Genomic DNA, 19,381 nt, shown 5'->3' on the forward strand with positions numbered 1-19,381 from the left:
TATTTGTAAAATGGTCTGCGTTTCTTGTGCATGTTATGTTCCTTTCCTTACATCCACGTCCTCAGATATATTTTTGCACGAAGACCTCACAGTGAAAATAGGAGACTTTGGGCTTGCTACAGTGAAATCGCGATGGAGTGGTTCCCATCAGTTTGAACAGTTATCAGGGTCCATTTTGTGGATGGTAAGTATTTTGAAAATATAGATTTTCTGCTTTCTTCTGAGTAGATGAATAAAATGACTGGATTGAGCAGCAAGGGCCGTGGGCCAAATTAAGTGAAACAAACTATAATGGGCAAAAGGTAAGGTTGTGCATGGTGATAGCAAAACAAAGATATTACTGTAAAAATGTTCAAGGGTGTTTATTAAAAATAAAAGGAAAACGCCCATCTAGCCCTATCGCTATGGTATGGTACAGTTTATTTATGTAGCGCCTATACACAGGCAAGTGTTTCAAAGTGCTCAAGGTGGGTGGGAGCACGGGGGAAAAAAAGTCGCTCAGAGCTCTTGAAATTCTGAGACGATAATAGTCTGAGTAAGTGCATTAAAAAACATGTAACGTTATGGGCTATAGCAAATAGGCCTGACGCCGATTGTGCAACTTTAACAGTGCAATTAGGGGTGAAGACAAGGCGGAGACAGACGAACGATCTTCAAGCACGGTGTGTACGGATCGAGCAAGTGCACAAAGGGGCATAGGGAGGGGAGGATCAAGTGCACCCGGTCGGGTGAGACAGGGATAAGTGCAGAGAGTCACTCTGTTGGGTTAATTTCTCAGTGCATTGAGTGTGGGTGGGGATGTAGGGCTTTGAGGCAAGTGCGAGAGAGGACTGGCGGGGGTCCAGGGACCAGAGGTACACACGGCGGCCAGTCAGCATGCTGTAAGGAATAGGAGGAGAAAGGGAAAGAAAGAGAACTACGTTTGCAGGGTAGAGGGAGAGAAAAGGAGGATGAGAAGAGAAAGGTCTTGAGGAGTTTCCAGAATTTCTGGAGATTCAGCTCAATACGTAGGGCGGCAGGGAGGCTATTCCAAAGGGAGGCACCTGCTGAGGATAAGGACCTCACTCCAAATCTCTGCTTGGAGAACCGGCTCACTCGCAGAAGGTTGGAGGTAGATGAGCTGAGGGCTCGTGAGGGACAGTATTTAGGTGGGCAGCATTGCAGGTAGGTGGGTCCCAGGCCCCAGAAAGCATTGTGAACAATGCAAAGGGTGTTGAATTTGATGCTTGCAGCCACGGGGAGCCAGTGGAGGGATTTCGGCGCCAGAGAGATGCAGTCCCTGGGCTTGAGGCCAAGAATAAGTCTTGTGGTTCTGTTCTGGATGAGTTGCAGAGGGCGCAGGGCAGAAGAAGGGGGAGTTGAGGAAGAGGTTGTTGCAATAGTCCAGCCTGGAAAGTACCAGGGCTCTGGAGACAGTGAGCCTCTGGTGGAAAGTTAGAAAAGGTAGAGTACCTCTGAGGAGGTGTAGCTGATAGACTTTTTAGAGATGTCTGAAATGTGAGAAGAGGAGGGAAGTTCTCTGCCTAGCAAATTAAATCTAATGGTGCTCTTCAAATGTCCCAAAAGAAACCGCCCTTAGTCCAAATCCTATTGAGCTAAGTAGACCTACACTTGAGAAAGCGTAACAAAAAGGAGGCCAGAGCAACAGACTGGCTGAAAGGTTTTGATCTCTCCCCAAAGAGAAGTATTAAAAGTTTGTTGAGTTCTGGATCTTTTTCCAAACAAAGGTTTTAAAGACAAGTTTGTCAGAGTTCATCAATTTCTTGTAACAGTCCTCAGCCTCTCTGCAAGTTCTGTATGCCACCTTTTTAAGCCTTAGATATAATTCCTATGCTTTCCTTTTCCTGAAGAAAGACAAGGTTTTCGTAACACCACTACATCAATTTCAACTTGCTACCTGTCAATGATCTTGTTTTCAAACAATTGAACCCTCTACTTATGAATGTTATTCTTCTGGTTTCTTGGACTCTCCAAAGTCCTCTGGCCCTCTGCCAGGTTTGTTTTAGCATGGCCTCGATACAGCGTCTGCCCATTTGTGTTTTCCAGGCTCCCGTAACCATGTGGCTTCTCCAGCCTGTCAATATTGTTCAGTTTCTCAGGACTCCCCAAAGTCCTCTGGCCCTCTGATAAGCCTGCTATGTCTCTATTTGGGTTTATCTGGCTCCCGTAACCCTTGTGGCCTTCCCAGCCTCGAATTACACTGTTCGCCCATCTCCACAGCGTTACCTTTTTCGGGAGTGTTGGCTTCCCTTCTGCTGCTTGGCTCTGCAACTAATGTACTTTCGTGCGGAGCTCAGGAATTTGGCCTCTCTGCTCCACTCTGGTTTCAGTGCCAGTTAACGGGCCCCAGGCCCACCACGGCTTCCGAGTGGGTACGCCACCAGGCAAGACGGTTGCTTTACCGTCCCTGTCTCCTCCTTGACCCAAGCCTCTTCACCGATCAGGATGCCAGTCTTCCGGCGTCTTTTGAACCATTTGTTTGCTCTCCCCGCTACCGCTGGTTCTATGGTCTAGTGTGGCTCCACCCCTCCTGGACGTCTTCCCATCAGAGACCATCATCTTTGTAGGATCCACTTTCCTCTATTCAAGGTTCCTTGTGGTTTTATGTACTTCCTCGCAAACAAAAGGGGTGTTTCTTTCTACTTTGACTGTGGCATTGAGGCAGAGTCCAGCATTACCTGAAGTCAGAGATTGAGGAAATGTCACTATTCAGTAAATCCAAAACCGGTTTAACAGTCTTTGCGATTCCCATGTAGGCAGATGGCGTGTTCTGGATAGGGAGTTCCTTGCAGGAATGGAAGGAATGGAAGTCTTTGTCCCCGAGAGGGAAGTCATTCCCAGTGAGGTCCCACTAGCGCAGACACCACCTAGCCTCATATGTGGAGAATGGACGAATTGTCCAGGTTCTTCACAGTACTGATTCTGCTTTATGGAATGTGGAACATCCCTTTGAACCCCATTTCATATTTTCCTTGTAATCATATCCTGTTACAGAGGTTGCAAGCCTTCCACACAAATGTGCCATCAAATGGGTTGCCCCCAGAAAGGACTGGTAGTCTACTATATAGATCCAACGAAAGGGGGTGGTTTCAGCCCATTCTAGGTCTTTGCCTATTGAACATGTTCTGCGAAAGGCGCAGTTCCAAATTGTGACTTTCTCCCAGATTCTCCAGGCCTTTTATGAGGAGGAATGGTGAGTGTAATTGAATTTCAGAGTATTTTCTCCCTTGCCATTTATGTAAACAATAATAGGAGCAAGCCAATAATTGTGTGGAGGGAACACATGCCAGTATACTTTTCTTTATAACTTAAATCCACAAGGATAGCTGTGATGGCTGTTTACCTGAGGAAGGAGGGTGTTCACGGTTTCTGTATCTGGACGCCTTGTTGATAAAAGCCAACAGTTGGTTTCTTTCTATCTCAGGAAGATATGCATGCAACTTAATTCATCAAACTGTAATGATTATGGAATAGGAAGAAATTATTCATTATAAAATGCTATTCATTTATCAAGTAAGTTATGAGTATGTTTCTTTACTGTCATTGTACGAAAAATTGAATTGGCAACATTTTCTTTTCATATCTGTAATTTTCATTTCATATTTACTTATTTCCACATGTATTTTTTTTTAAAACGCCTCAAAACAAAACGGATCCCAATCTGAGTTTAAGAATTCTCCCACAGTGGGAAGTGGAGGGCTCTGTTACGCGCCGACCGAGATGGCTGCTCTCTACTAGAGCTCCTGGTTCCGACAATGTACGGATCTTCACTTCTTAAATATACAGTGGGATTGCTGCTTGACTGGGACAATCCTAGAGTGTGCAGGCACTGAACTGATCCTAAAATTGCCTGATGTGTTGCCTCTGGAGATGCGGTGCAGTCGATCGCAGCCGTGCCATCTGTGAAAGCTGAGAGGCCGGGACGGCCGTGTGACGATGAGCGGACGATCAGCTGGGCCGAGGCGGCGTAGTACTGCGTTTGCTGCAGATTCTGCCATGGATCAACGCCTGGTAATGGTAAGGAGTGGCCTTGCAATCTGAGCCTCTGTTGGCGGTGGTGTGCGCTGCTGGGCTTGCACCACAATGAACGTCCAGAAGGTCCAGTGGGTGGCACGGAGGCTTCGATGCCCGGACCAGACTCCTACTGAGGCGGCCGGGACTATAACTCACTGCACACTCAACGCAATACTGAACACCCTCCCATGACGACACCATACATGGTACACACTGGCTGCAACTATTGGTCTTCATCACGAGCCCTGGCCTCATCAGGAGAGTCCCTACAGCCTGCACTGACACCAGACACCTTGTTGGATATACACCTCTGGCAAGACTAGAGGCGGTTTCTGTACCTCTGCCCCCTATATGGTAGGGTAAAGAAACAGAACACCCCAGCCACAGGTCTCAAAGTAGCAATGGACGAGCAGTCCAAGGCTCAGACTCTCAGGAGGTGATGCAGGCAGGTTCTTAAGTACAGTGTTTCCCCAAGCCCCCACAAAGGAATGTCCACACAATATGTTAGGTGATAACACAGCTTCTTTATATAAAATAAGGTTCAGTAACATATATACATATAAATAGTATCACTTTGTACTCTAAAATCAATTTTCAACAATGGCAAATATATACACTCTGTGCTACCACACTATAATTAGATTCAGTAATATATGCACAAATGCAGTTGGTTCTAAATTAGCATGTGAATCCTTAAGAAAGGTGTAACATAATAGATTAGGGAATGAAAGGCAGGTTAATTGTGAACAGTGGCAGAATTATTTCTTTAAAGTAGATCGACAATTCTATGTGAGGATCCCCCCACCTGGGCAACCTGAAAGGGAAAAGTTAGGGAGTAACTTATTCTGTCTTTTACAGCCCAGTCAAAAAATGTTCAATACATGTTCTGCTTTTCTCTACAGGTCCCACCCCCCCTGCTCCCCAAAGTACCTGAGATGCCACAGGAGAACAGGATCCAAGACGAATCTGGGATCACTGAACGACTCCTGAGGCTGGAAGATGCTCTTCCTCGTCACTTTTGTGCCTGGGCAGGCGAAGTGCCAGGGTTTCTCGGTTTCACTTGATGATTCACCTGAAGGATGGACCCCCCTGGAAGGAAGAGTCACTGGAATGGCGAGGACCCGAAAAGAAATGGCACTGAAGTCTCTCTGAAGTGCAGCAGTTTCTGTCTTCATGGTGCCATCCAACTGTCGACGATTTCTCTGACTGAAGAAGTCCTGGGATGGTGAAATTTGCTGTGGGCTCCTGAAAGGCTTGGCAGATGAGAGTAAGACCCCTGGGGACCTTCAATGACTTCTGGTGGCGGTGGGTGCAGAGGTCACTTTTTGTGTCGGGTTCAAGGATTTCGCGGTTTTTCTGACTTTCGCTTCTTCAGTGCTGCAGCCACAGCATGGACCTCGGGCTGGACTCGGCCATTGGAGTGGACCACGGACCCTCACCAAGCCTGGACTCTCGGAACGTGTCCTTTGGATTTTGGGGGCTGGAAACCCACCAGTGGACACCTCTCGGTACTCCGCAACCCTGGACCTCCTCCAGTGTGGAAAAGTGGTCAGATGAGATGGCAAGGATGTCCATTGAAGTAATCTTGAGCAGTTTGGAACTTTCGCAGCCCCAGGTGTCAAGCAGCACTATGCCAGGGTATCCCTTCTTCTGGGCGATACGATGCAATCTGGCTTCCAGCGGTCACAAACGCTGCTACAGACCCTGGGCCACACCACTGGACCTCTTTGACTCAAGATGTCCAGGCACTCCTCTTCAGGACTCCAGAAGACCCCTTCTCCAGACGGCAGGCACACAGGACTGGCTTCCAGGGCACTTCTAGTGAAGAGCAGCAGTTGCACAATGATCCCTCATAGCTCGGGGAAAGGTCTCTTTTCCAGATCCTCTCTTGGATCTGTCTTCAGGTCAGCACAGCAGTCTTTGGATTTCCTGAAGAGATGCAGCCGCAGACTTCTTCCTCCAACTGGACCCAGGATACTGGCTTCGGTTTTAACTTCAGCTCCAGACAAGAACAAATCGGTGAGTGCAGGGACCCTAGTTATAAACATTTGTTCCCCATTCACTAAGAATGACTCGGCTCCAGTGAACCAATCCCACACAAGGCCATTCATGCAGGCAATCAACCAATCAAGCTCACGGGCATTCAGGCTATTCACACAAAACCAGATACCCATAACACAAAATGTGGATTGGAGTAAGCACCCCGCAATTCAGAGCACTACACTGCATTCATGCCAGTTTCAGGCAAGGCAGATTCAGGCTTTGTCTTACATAACCAAAACCAGACATCCAAAACACAGAAGGAGAGTTCACTCCCAACTCCATTCACACAAAAGTATACCCACAACACACAGTGTCACTGGGAAGGCTCCAGCTAGTCTAGCAGGAACATCCCTTGTAGACCATATATGGTACTTCCATCCAACCGCCACTCAGGGGAAGGGAACAGAGCCAGGGCTTCCCATGACTTTGGGAAAACAAGGGGTACAGGCAATAGAAACTAAGACTACAGTCTCCATCTTGTTCAGGAATCCATTGATTCCTATAGCAGGTACCTGGGTATCCCAACATGGAGGATACTCGGAGCCACTGTCAGTCAGCATAAAGCTGCCACCAGCCCATACCCTGCTCTGTGGGCAACACACAGGTGCCCAAAAACATACATTAGGGTGCAAGGTTGTTCACCCACCCAGGGGTGCCTTAAGCGTATCCCATGGGTGTAGTTCACCAAAAGGAAAAATCAAAAGCTGCACTGCCAGAGTTCCAGCCTGAACCACAGTGGCAGGAAATTTACAGAAAACACATACAAACAGACCAGAGAAGTTGTAGGACAATAACTGGTAGGCCAAGTCCCTCCAAAAAGGCACTTCCAGCATCACACCCTCTGACACAGCTGTGGCCCACCACGGTGAGTGAATACAGCGAAACCTGCACACACCTGCTCTTCCTACCCCCATACCCTACGAGTGCTGCCCTCATTAGCATATTAAAGACACTTATACAGCTTGGACTGTGAGGTGTGGAACTCTGCTCCTTCGCAGGAATGGTTTTTGTCAGCTGAGACTTTGCTCGGTTGTGCTCAAGTGATGCACCAGTTTTCCTTTCTTAAACCTGAGACCGGTCACCCATTTCAGGGGTCCCATTACCCGGGGACGCACTGTGCCTGCGGCCCATCGATAGCACAATGCAGCAAGGATTATAGTCTGAATACAGGCAGATACTGCCTGCCTGTTACTCTGCTGCGCCCATGGTTGTGTAGATACCTACCCCAGCTACCCACCTGAGACATGAGGACACGGCTGCACGACAGCTGGATAGCGCACTGCGAGCCACCCCGTGTGCACACATAGCTTCATTGGTGCCCATTTACTTAACTGCAGGGCACGTTGCACACTACGAAGATGACCAAAAGAGGTACTAAGAAGCAATGCACTATGAATCTTTATGCCAAATCCACTCCGAAAGCGCCTGACGCCATTGAGACGACTGAAGCCATGGATCCAGCAGCCGCTCCCGGGGAGCTCACTGAAACCCAGCGCAGGATGGTGTGCATGCAGGGAGGGGTTTTGAGTGGTGCATAGCAAGCTAGATAATATCATCACCACTGTCGGGTCCATTAAGGCACCCTTGGAGAAAACGGACCAATGCTTGACGGAAGCAGAGACCAGAGTGGGCATGGTGGAAGATGATGTAACTGCCCTGAAGGCAAAGAGGAAGGTACTTTCTCCAGGCAAACCCATATGGTGGCTGCAAGGAAGTCATGGTATCAAAAGACAGACACAGACACAGATGTACAAGTTTTGAAAACATTTATTTTCTGTGAAGGGGTTGGAGACTTCCTATCTTGCCCTATATCTAAAGTGGGAGTAAACTCAACCATAAAATAAAAGCAAAGCAGTCCTAGTCAGTAAAGTCAAATCAAAAAGCTGGAGCACCCTTAGCAATGCAGGCGCGGTCATATTCCTCTCCGAAAGAAAGGCAGAGTTTATGAGCTGTGTCTGGCTTACGGTGGAGCCTGCTGACCTACTATAACTACCCTTCCATACCGCGGAGCGGACGCGGAGTGGCGGAGAGTGGCAGTCAAGCAGTCATGGCTGTCGTGACTGGTATGACTGCCTCTCCCCTGGCTCCACAGGAAGAAGAAAATGTACGGCTACGAAGCTGGCGTCCTCGCCAACATTCAGATAACTTTCTGCTGGCTGAACTGCCTGACACTACGAAGACACTGGCAAGTACAGCTAAATCCTTAAAATCTTGTGGGAAAAAAGTCGGGAAAAAAACCCCCAAACTTCCAGTACGCCAACTGAGAGAAGACCCGCTACTTACATCAATTGACATTTTGCAAACATCTGCTCAAAAAACAAACTTTTGTTCCCTGACTGACCAGCTTCTACCGCTGCCTCTCAAAAACATGCCGATTGAAAACCACACCTTTCAACAAACCTCGCCCCCGCCTGCTCGCTTACCGTCTGTCCCCGGAGGGGGGGGGATGTGTTCGCAGTCGGGCGGGCGAGTTCCTGTGCACGCGGGACTGTGCTCGGGCGCTTGACCGATGAAGATGTGTTTGGTGAGACGCAGCAGGGACGAGGGCGTGCTCCTGCCGCCCCTGCCACTCAGACAGTGTGGAACCGAGACAAGGAGCGAGAGTACCCGACGCCGGCCCGCTTGTGGAGCGCTTGGCCCCCCGAGATGAATCGGCTGCATCGGCTTCTCGTAGCATCTCTGCCCAGGTACACGCTGAGGCGGCTGGAGCCGCTGCGCAGAGCCCGTCCCAGGAAAAGGAAAGGGCGGTCTCTGTGGAACGGCAGACGGAGCTGCACATGACTGACAGGGGCGATACGCCCGAGAGGCGTCATCAGAGCCGGGGGCGTGCGGCTCCCTTGAGACTAATTGAGCCCCACCCCAATAGCTCGTTACATTCGACTACATTGCTAGAAGTACAAACAGCAAACGCAAAGAAACGCCCCAGGCTATCCCCTGTTCGAACCTACGAGAAAAGAAAGAAAACTTCAAAACTCAAAAGTGGTAAACAAAATCCAACAAACCTACGTAAATTACAAAGCAAAGATACAAAATCAAAGCAATCTTTAAGCAAAAATAAATCAGTCAAAGATAAGACCATGAAACCGATTCTCTCGCCTATGGGAACCTTGGTGAAATTCTTTGGAAAAAAACACCAAGCTAACATCCGCACTAGCTCATTGCCAGAGCTTACTGATGCTGAACTCCTCGACGCAGTTCTCGATCTACAGCCATCAAGCAAACTTAGAAGAACTGAGGACTGTCTAATTCCTAGAACAGACCCTCTCAATTTCAAGCGACCTACTTCAGGAAAAAGATTACAATCCGAAAAAAATCTGGAAAACAAATTCACGTTTGGGCAAACATCCACGCACCTTATACCTACTGAATTTGTCTTTGACCTAGATCTGGCGGTACCTCAAACGTCTAGCCCTGTACCACATCCAAGGGACCCCCTGGCTCCCACAGCGATTTCCGTCCATCCCGCTGATGACGCTGTTCCCCAGTCATCTGACCAAAGAAAACAACAACTGGGGGCTGAACCCCCCCCCTCCTCCGTTACCCCTACTCTCACCTGTGCTACAAGATAATCCAGGAAACACTTCGCTCAGTGCTAAAAAAAAAGACGATCCCAATTCCTAATGAACATGACAAATCTTCAAAGCGTCAGCAAATTGACTTTCAGGTTCCATCTATTGCTGATTGCAAAGACAACAGAAAATCTTATCAGGACCTTGAACCTTGCCCTGACATACCAAATTATTCTACCCATTCCACTTCTTTACAAGACTCAAGTCGTAAGTCTACTACATCCAGCAAAGAACCATCATCAAAAAAGCCAGACTTACTTTCATATATGTCAGCATTATCCATTGACCTGGTCCCTTTCACCAAACTATATGAATCACTGTATGATACTCTAAAGGACCACACCGTCTTACAGGCGATGATGCATACCAAACTCATCTTCCTAGAAGGCCACATTACTGCTCACAACGAATCAAGAAACCCATCACCCCCAACCGCGATGGCCATAGATGCGCGCCTTCAAGCAATATAAACTACATTGACCCGTTTGGAGAAAATAACTTTTCCAAACTGCTCTACGAGCGCACTTACCATCACTGCACCTTTGATTGACTTGACGTCCTGTACCCCACAGATCCCTAACACTTGTGCTAAAACAAAACTGGCCTATAAAAAAGCCCCACCAATATCGTCTCAAACCACAAACGGATCGGCCTCTAATATTGTTTTGGTGATCGCCGAAGAAGAAAATCAAAATAAAAAATCAGTAGCACAACCAGATCAACCGTACTCAATTTTTGCTGCGAAATCAACACATGCCACCCCATTGCGGACTTTGGAAGCACCCAATACAAAAGCATCTTCTACAAAAACGATGGCTCAAGTAGACAAATTAGTCTCTGAATCCCAAACTCACCCACCCCCCAAACCCACCTGTCACAACAAGAATCTGACCTTCTGAACTGCCTTCACTCACTTGAGAACCAAGATCTTAAAATCTCAGCAAAACTCACAGACGAGTCTGAGCCCATTACAGACCTGATGAACCTCTCAGAACACCATGGCGAAGCAATCTCCCCTATGCCACCAGGCCAACGAAATCCATCGTCAGATAATTCAATTGTTGCAGCGCTGCATACAAAGACCTCTTCGAAGAACACAAGTCTTGAAAATAGACATCATCAGTCACCATTCATGACCTTAGAAGAACGTCGAAAGAAAATCGAACTGTCAACTTTAACCAGGACAAAGACAGTCACAACAAAAAAAAATAGAGATCCTGCTCCGTCTCAGAGTGATAGGACAAGCTATAACACCAACAAACCCGGCCCGAAAAGGCATACTCGACCCTCGACAGACTCAACAGTTTTCAGATTCTCATGAAACCCCCCGATACCATTCACAAACTTCATCTCGGAATCTTCTACGAGAGGACAGTCCTAAAGAAAAAAAACATCATGCAACAAAGTCCTCTAGTTCTAAGCCAATCTCTTACCACACGCTCAAAAAATCGGCCAAACCTCTGGGTAGATGGATTCTAAAATTAGAACAATCTAGTGAAAATCGAGATAAAGTTACATTAAACAGAGGAGGCATGCTGACGCTGATACATCTTATACCTAATTTAACACAGATTTCTTCAGACGACTTGTGGATAGTTGAACCAAGTCACCACCACGGAAGAGCGGCTTGCCATCTTCATATTATATCAAGAAAAGTTAAGGACAAATTGATCGACCAAAAAAAAGACTTCCTAAGTCTGGGCTATAACCTCTCATTGCAAACGATGATAACAGAAGAAAAGAGCTACGAGCCCAGGGAAACTACTCGAACACTCAACAAGAACTCTAAAGAAAAAAACAACTACCCAAGGTCACACCGAAACTTTGATACTTCTCTGCATAGACAAAACTCAGATCATCGACCAGTTCAATCTAAGCGCCATCACAGCCCAAAGGTGACCTTCTCAAATAAGACCCAACATAGGCTGATTCAAACTTCACTAACATCTAATGAGAAATCTGGCGACCGAGAAACAGAAGATCCTGAAGACAAAATCAGTTTTCGTAAAGATCGACAAAACAGCAGTAGAAAACTTACTAAAACCATCCAACTGGAAGAAAACGCTACAGCTTCGCCTGATAGAAACCCAACTTCATCCAGCTTTTGGGCTTGGCTCCCAAAGGCCTTAGCATCGCATCGTTCAAAATAGCAGTCCAAGTATCTGATCGACGCTCCACCTTCGACGACAAATCAAACCAGTAGCGTGTTTGAAATTAAGTTAGCCAGTTGGAACACTAGGGGCTATAAACATCTTACCTCGATCAATGATACAAACTTGGGCTCCTTTGATATATTGTGCCTCAAGAAACTTGGCTGTCCAAAACACCAACACTCGATGGATACAATCTCTTCCTGGCCCCGGCGACAAAAGGCCAAATGGGCCGCCCTTCCTCTGGTCTGCTTACCGGTTTGCGAATGGATAGAGGCTTTGCAGTAACTAACATCATCGTCTCAAACTATTCTTTATTAGCACTTTTGCTAACTTGGTCATCCCTATCACCAGACGGAGTTTATCACCATCCTATCTCCGTAGCGATTTTTAACGTATACTGGAACCCTGCAGCAATCGACCAAAAGAAATTCTTAAAACTGATCGAAAACACGATCGACGAAGTACGAACGATTTACAACACCTTGCACATTATACTATGTGGAGACCTGAACGCTTGCTCCACCCAGAAAACAATCAAAAAACAATCCCTGAGTGAAGACCGAGGTAACCAATGGATGAAACTGATGAACTCAAGAAACCTACATAACCTTGACGTAGTATACAAAAAGAATAATCGATTACCAACTTGGACAAACGGGCAACTAAAGTCAACTATCGACTATACTTTTGTCTCGGAACCCATCCTGCTGCTAACGACCTCCTTTGATGTTGTTCACACAACATCTAGTGATCACAATATTCTTCAAACCACTTTGAAAACTTCCTATTCAAATCCTGATAGGTACGAAACTGCGGTTGAACAAACTCCTCAAGGCACTAGATTGCGTTTAACAGCACATAGTATTCGAGACCTCACAAACCTATACATAGACTTGTGTCCTACATCGACCTTTGAATTGGTTGACTATACCCCTTTGCTGAATACTTACAGAATACCGAGAGGGAAATCTAACAGAAACTCGCAAACATCCCTACATTCGTACGATAAAGTGCTGGTCCAGAAACGAAGGGCTTTCAGAAAAGCCAAAATAAATGCATTGAAACTAACGACGATGGAAAGATCTAAAACAATCAAAGAAATTACTAGAAATTATAAAAACTGGGTGAGATCATATAGATGGAAACTTTACCAACAAGATGCAGAAGCCATACTAAAATCGATTTGCTCTAAAAACTCAAAAGAATTCTGGTCTCTGCTGAACAAATCATCTTCATCCAACGATTTGATCATGGCGAACAGTATTAGCGAATTCACCTGGGCTGCTCACTTCAGCTCGCTCTTTGAAAATCCTACACCAAACTCAACGGCTTGCAGCACCTCTCAGATGACGCTAGCCGCACCTAAAAACACAAGGACAATTGACTCCTGGACGCAACTTGACGACCTGGAAGATATATTAGGCATCCTTAAGAAATTGAAAAAGTCCAGGGCCCCAGGCCCTGATGGGATTACAAATTTCGATTTAAAAACCCATCCGGACGAGTGGGCTAAATTTATAAGAACAGTCTTCATTAGATGTGTGGCATCTCGATCTGTCCCTCCTTCATGGCTTTCTGCCATAGTGGTTCCAATTTACAAAAAAGGAGATAAACAAGATCCAACGAACTATCGCCCCATCGCTTTATTGGACCCTATAGGGAAAGTCTTTGGGACACTACTTTTGAAAAAATTCCATGTCTGGGCGGCCAACGCGCCATGCAATGACAGGATTTAAAAAAACGTTGGGAACAGCTATTAACATCTTTACGATATCTATTCTGAAAGCTAAAGTAAAGGAGGGAAACCTGAGAATATTCATGGCCTTTATCGACTTCTCTAAGGCTTTCGACAAAGTCGACCGTTCTAAACTCTGGGAGAAACTGACAATGTGGAAATGCCCAAGGGCAATCTTAAATCACATCATAGTCCTCCACTCAGACACCAGCATTAAGATACGGCTGAACCAACAAGGAAGCCTTTCCACCGAAATCGTCACCAAGAGAGGTGTCAAACAGGGCTGTCCTTTGGCCCCAGCACTCTTTCTTGCCTATATGAGAGATTATCAGTATACAGAGTCGTCGATCAGATCTTTTCCACCAAAACTTGCGAAAACGAACATCAGCAGATTATTCTACGCTGACGACCTCATTTTACTTGATATGACCCCCATAGGCCTTCAACAACAACTCTCTAATTTACAAGAATATTGCTCCGAAAACAACCTGGAAATCAACATCGAAAAGACAAAGATAATGGTGTTGGAGACCTCGACCAAAAAACAAGAAAAATTCGACTGGAACATCGATAAAATAACGATTGAAAAAGTCAAGAATTTTAAATACTTGGGTGTTGTCTTAGACAGCAGACCAAAAGAGCTGGCCATGCAAGAATTTCTCTGGGACAAAATTCGTAACTTAGCTACAAAAGGGAAAGCTATTGATAGAAAGTTTGGAAAATTTTCGACAATTCCACTGCTAAACTTTTACAAATCAAAGGTGGTCCCCACTGTGACATACGGCGCTGAAGCCATGCCCTATCTGCCAAAAACACTCTGGCCTAAGCTGGAAGCTTATTTTTGGAGGTCAGTTTTCTCTTTACCGAATTCAACTCCGGTTCCTTTGATTCGTCGAGAACTAAGCTTGCTATCTCTCCAAGGTACGGTAGACTGTAACACAATCATGCTCTATAGAAAATGTATACTCCCAGACTGCACTTATATCCACGGTCTGATACTTAAAGAACTTCAAGCATCAAGCGGTAAAATGCTCACTCGATGGAAAAAAGAAAATTTAGATCTGCTGAAAACAATAGAGTGCTGAAGAGGAACTGATAAATAATCCAACAAGGATACTTAAGAAACTAAAAAAGATGGATTGGATCAACACACAAAATCTATCGACTGATGATAAAGTTACTTCACATCTTCCCCCTATGGCAATGATACTGAATGTTCTGCAAAATTACATAAAAAAATTTCCGAGCCGACCAGCGCGTAACTTGATAATGCGAGCGAGATTGAACTTGCTTGACTGCAATGAAATACGCTACATCAGAGGTCTATCATTATCGAACAGCTGTAGATTCTGTAACAAAGACAAGGAAACAATTCGTCATTTACTGCTTTCTTGCCCTGCCACAAAGGAAATACGTTTGCCCTATCTGAAATTCCTTCTGCGATATTCACAAACGACTGATGAAGAAACATGGTGGGCACGGATGATCAGTGGCCATCGAACATCATGGCAACTAGCTACTTTTAAGATCCTCCAACAGCTAACAGAAAAACTAGAGCTCAAACAAATTGAACATAATTAAGACCTTGTTCTGTTTTGGATCAAACAAAATAATTTTGCTACGAGACAGCCAGAGGACTAAAGAGAAAAGAGAAACGAAAACCCATTTTACAAAGAAAAAAGTTGCAAAAAAATCAAGTATTTGATTAAAAATGTCAACAATAAAAAAAAAAAATTAAAAAAAAAAGTATTAACCCTAATGCCTGCCCTATTCTTAATACAAAAAGGTGCAAGGGAAATGTACTGAAATGAAAGGGATAGTGTTTTCAACAAAGGAATCCGGATGGCAAAGTATTTGCAGAAGTGTTAACTCCTTTCTCCACAATTTCAGCTTGGAATACTGGGTTGTTGGGACAAAAGGATTAGGTAGCACAGTGTTTCCAGTGAGAGACACTCTTGCTTACTGGGACAATTCAACAGTTCTGCTGGTCCTCTTTTACTGTTCAATGTAGGCTCTTGCCTTGGAAAATAAAACACTGCAATGTCTCTTGCAAACAGGCTTCCATCGGCTTGAAACAAAAGTTCATAAATCTCACCATACACTTGTGTTCTCCTTTTCTTAAGTTTAACATTCTAGTTCTTGAAAATAGAATAGTTCAACAATCACAATTTCTTACAACTTACTCGGGTTTAGCTTCACCAAGCTTTCTGTGTCAAAGACTTTCGAGATGGCATGGATTTGGCTTCAGACCATGCCTGATCACTTCGACAATCATAGGATAACACTTTCTCTCAATGCCTTCTGGTACTTGTAGTTTCAAATGTATTATTCAATACTCTGTTAGGCTTGTATACTTTCTCTCAGTGCTTCTTGGTACTTGTATTTTTAACATACTATCACAGTTCAGGTTTCCCTCTGTCGGGGTTAGACCTTAAGTACAGTTCACATTGTTCAGCTCCCCTCGATTGGGCGCAAGCTTTCCTCTAATATTTCACACAATTCTAAGCTCACCTCCATTGGGTACATGCTTTCCTTTTAAGTATTTCACAGTTCTAAGCTCCCCTCGATTGGGCGCAAGCTTTCTTTTTAAGTATTTCACTCTCAGTAACTGTTGCAATTCATACGCGTTTCTTTTAGAGACATTCGATTGTGCTATTCAACAGCATTACCATTCTGATACTTTGTATTACTCTGTCATAGTATTCCACTGAACACAGTTGCCGTATAATGCACAACCCTTCTTGATACAGTTTCACTTTAAACAACACAGCCAGGCTTTTGTTCTTCCTTTTGCGATAACTCGCCAGTTCTGTCGCTGCATTTCCTTCTTGTTCTTTTCAAGATATTCACTTTGTAGTTTATCAAGCTTCCCCTAATTCCATCCGTTAGCGGGAGGGAGGCAGGCCTTTCATCAAGGACTCCCAGAAGGACGTTGTGCATTCAAAGTTACCCGCTGCTTTTTGGGAACACAAAACGTTTGCCTGACTTTCTCTGAGCCTCTCCACAGCGTTCAGAGCTTCTTGGTTTCTCTTGTCTCACTCTCGTATTCGCAGCAGCTGGGATCCGACAAAGTGCACATTTATCCTGTTTTTTTTGGTGGCCGTGCAACAGGAACGGAAGACATTTCTGTTGGTAAAGAAACATCTGCCAGTCAAAGGTTTGAAATATTCAATGTAATATCCCGCCAAGTTGAGCATGGAGTGGAACAGCAATTCTTATTTTTTCATGTTACCCGAAAAAGCTACAAAATTCCTGGATGAGAACCGTCATGTCTGCCTGCTGTTTTCTACTCCTCTGTCTTTTTTTCTTTCTGGTGTCGCCCCTCGGCACCACATTTTCATACTTTATCCGCGTGAGGAGAGGGCGTCCTTTGGTGGTGCTATGTGCTGCAGACAATTTATTGCCCTACAGATATGTGCTGACTTAAGAAGTATGTGAAAACTTGGGTTTTCATGTGTTAAAGTACGTTGCTCAACCCAGGCCTGAACACGTGCACCGACCTCCCCATTAAATGTTGCGTTGATGGTTAGGAATGTTCATGGTGGGATATCATCGCCCCAGTTTTAAGGGGCATGTGGCTGGAGGGTGAGTGGGAATCGGGGTTCATAAAACTGCAGTTGGCAAGTATTCTGATAAGTAGTGGGAGTTGGGTGGACAGTGTGGAGGGTACTGGGGCGGACACGTGGCGTTGGTTAGGGGCAGGGGGTGGCGATGTGATACAGTGGTTGCCATGATGGGAAAAGTAACATGCCTTAGCTGGAATGTATGGGGTCTGGGAAACCCAATCAAAATGCAGAAGCTGCTTCTCTACACAGAGAGGCTTAACGCCAAAATCCTGTATCTGCAGGCGACTCATGCACTGGCCGCATGCTGCGAGGGGTTTGCTAGAAACTGGGGCAGGAATTGATTCTACACTACATACTCCATACAGTCTTAGGGGCATGATGATCCTTATACACGAAACTCACCCATTCCAACACAAAAAAATCAAATATTACCCCCTGGGCAGATATTATCTGGTTTATGGTTCCCTGGCAGGGAGAGAACTGCTGTTGGTAAATGTTTATGGTCCTAATATCGAGATCCCCAATTTTATGCTGCTGTGTTGGAGAAGTTAGCCCTGTACCCGTTGGTCCCAGTTCTGTGGCAAGGGCGACTTCAACACCATTCCTGACTTGCAACTAGACCTCTCTACCCACACCCACAGACCCCTATCACAAGCAGCTCGCATTATTAAAGAAGGAATGCCTAACCTGTGATTGGTGGATGCTTGGAGAGCATTACATGCTTGTGACCACTCCTACTCCTTTTATTCATCCCTCCATGATTCCTTCTCCTGCATCGATATGTGACTGATTTCCAAGGCATTACTTGCGGGGGTGGGGGGAGGTGTCAAGGAGCCCTGCATACTTCTCAGAACCTACTCTGACCATTCCCCTATTTACATCTCCTTATCGTTACAATCACTCCCTAGACCCCGCAGTAACTGGCGGTTTAAGTCGCAATCCCTGCAGGACGTAGCATTTGCGACCTCTATGGATGAGCATGTACAGTTATATTTTGACACTTATCTGGGCTCAGTGTCCTCGACCAGTACACTTTGGGAAGCCTTCAAGGTTTATATATGTGGGATTGCCATGGCTACTGAGTTCAGTGTTCTTAAAACCAACAGGCAAATTGTGAGGATCAGCTGGGTAAGCTGGAGCAAAGACAAGCAGCTGTCCCACCCACTGCCACACTCCCACAGATAAAGGAGGTAATAGATAGTTTTCGAGCACACGCTGACCGTTAGAGCTTACGTACCTCGGCACCCCGACGATACGGGGAGGGCGAAAGGCCGGGCAGATTGCTGGCCCGCATGGCACACCAAAAAGGGGGTAGCGAATGCATTTAACTTATTACAGATGAAATGGGCAACATGGTGCTAATGCCAGCAGCTATAAATGGGGATTCACTAGATTTTACACAGACCTATACTCTGACAAAGATACCCCCGCACCTTAGAGGTTATTGACAGGTTTCTCAAGAATCAGCAGATTAGTCAGCTGTCTCAAGAGGCCAAGACCCTCCTTGATCTCCCGATCTCCCTTGCATACGTTATCTGGGCAATTGACGACTTACCATCAGGGAAAGCACCAGGTACAGATGGCCCCACGGCCAGATTTGTTACACACTACAAGACAATTTTGTCCCTTTACCTGCTTCAACTATGGCAGGAGACTCTCGAGACGCATGCGCTCCCTGACACCATGAGAGAAGCTATTATTACAGTCCTCCTGAAACTGAATAAACCCCCAGAACTGTGTGGTTCTTATCGGCTCCTTTCCCTAATCAACATGGATATAAAAATATTTGCAAAAATTATGGCCACTCGGCTCATGCCGTTTATGCTGCATATCATTCATTCAGACCAATCGAGGTTCATCCCTGGGAGGTCACTGCATTGAACTTATGTTGCCTCTTCAATGTAATAGCACAGTTATACCCTAGGTCTCAAGCAGCTGCCCTCGACGTTCAAAAAGCATTTTACTCTGTTCCCTGGCAAATTATGTATGCAGTATTAGAGAGATGCAAGTTTGGCCCAGGATTCCTCTCGTACCTGCCCCTCTTATACACAGCACCGATGGCCAGAGTAAACACTAATGGACAGATGGCCCCAAAATTCACAATAGCCAGAGGCACCCACCAGGGCTGGACCCTATAACCCCTCATATTCTCTATAACCATTGAACCTTTAGCAGACTTGATGCGACACAACCACAGACACCGAGAAATCATCTAGTGCCCATTATGAAAGATATCAGGTAACACATAGCCTGATGTCTACGCGGCCATCTTTTCTGCATCCTCTGGTGGTCTCTTAGGTA

At 45.7% G+C, this 19,381-nt stretch overlaps 1 protein-coding gene across 2 annotated transcripts in view; it reads left to right on the forward strand.

The window, feature by feature from the left end:
• Window positions 1–19,381, forward strand: part of BRAF (B-Raf proto-oncogene, serine/threonine kinase) — a 1,813,806-nt gene that overhangs the window by 1,647,201 nt on the left and 147,224 nt on the right. For both annotated transcript variants that reach the window (XM_069628802.1, XM_069628803.1), the window contains one exon: window positions 66–184. In XM_069628802.1, coding sequence (XP_069484903.1) covers window positions 66–184 — 119 coding nt within the window. The remainder of the gene's footprint in view (window positions 1–65; window positions 185–19,381) is intronic.

Source organism: Ambystoma mexicanum, chromosome 12 (genome assembly GCF_040938575.1).
Source record: "Ambystoma mexicanum isolate Mex_15411 chromosome 12, UKY_AmexF1_1, whole genome shotgun sequence".
Lineage (NCBI taxonomy): Eukaryota > Metazoa > Chordata > Amphibia > Caudata > Ambystomatidae > Ambystoma > Ambystoma mexicanum.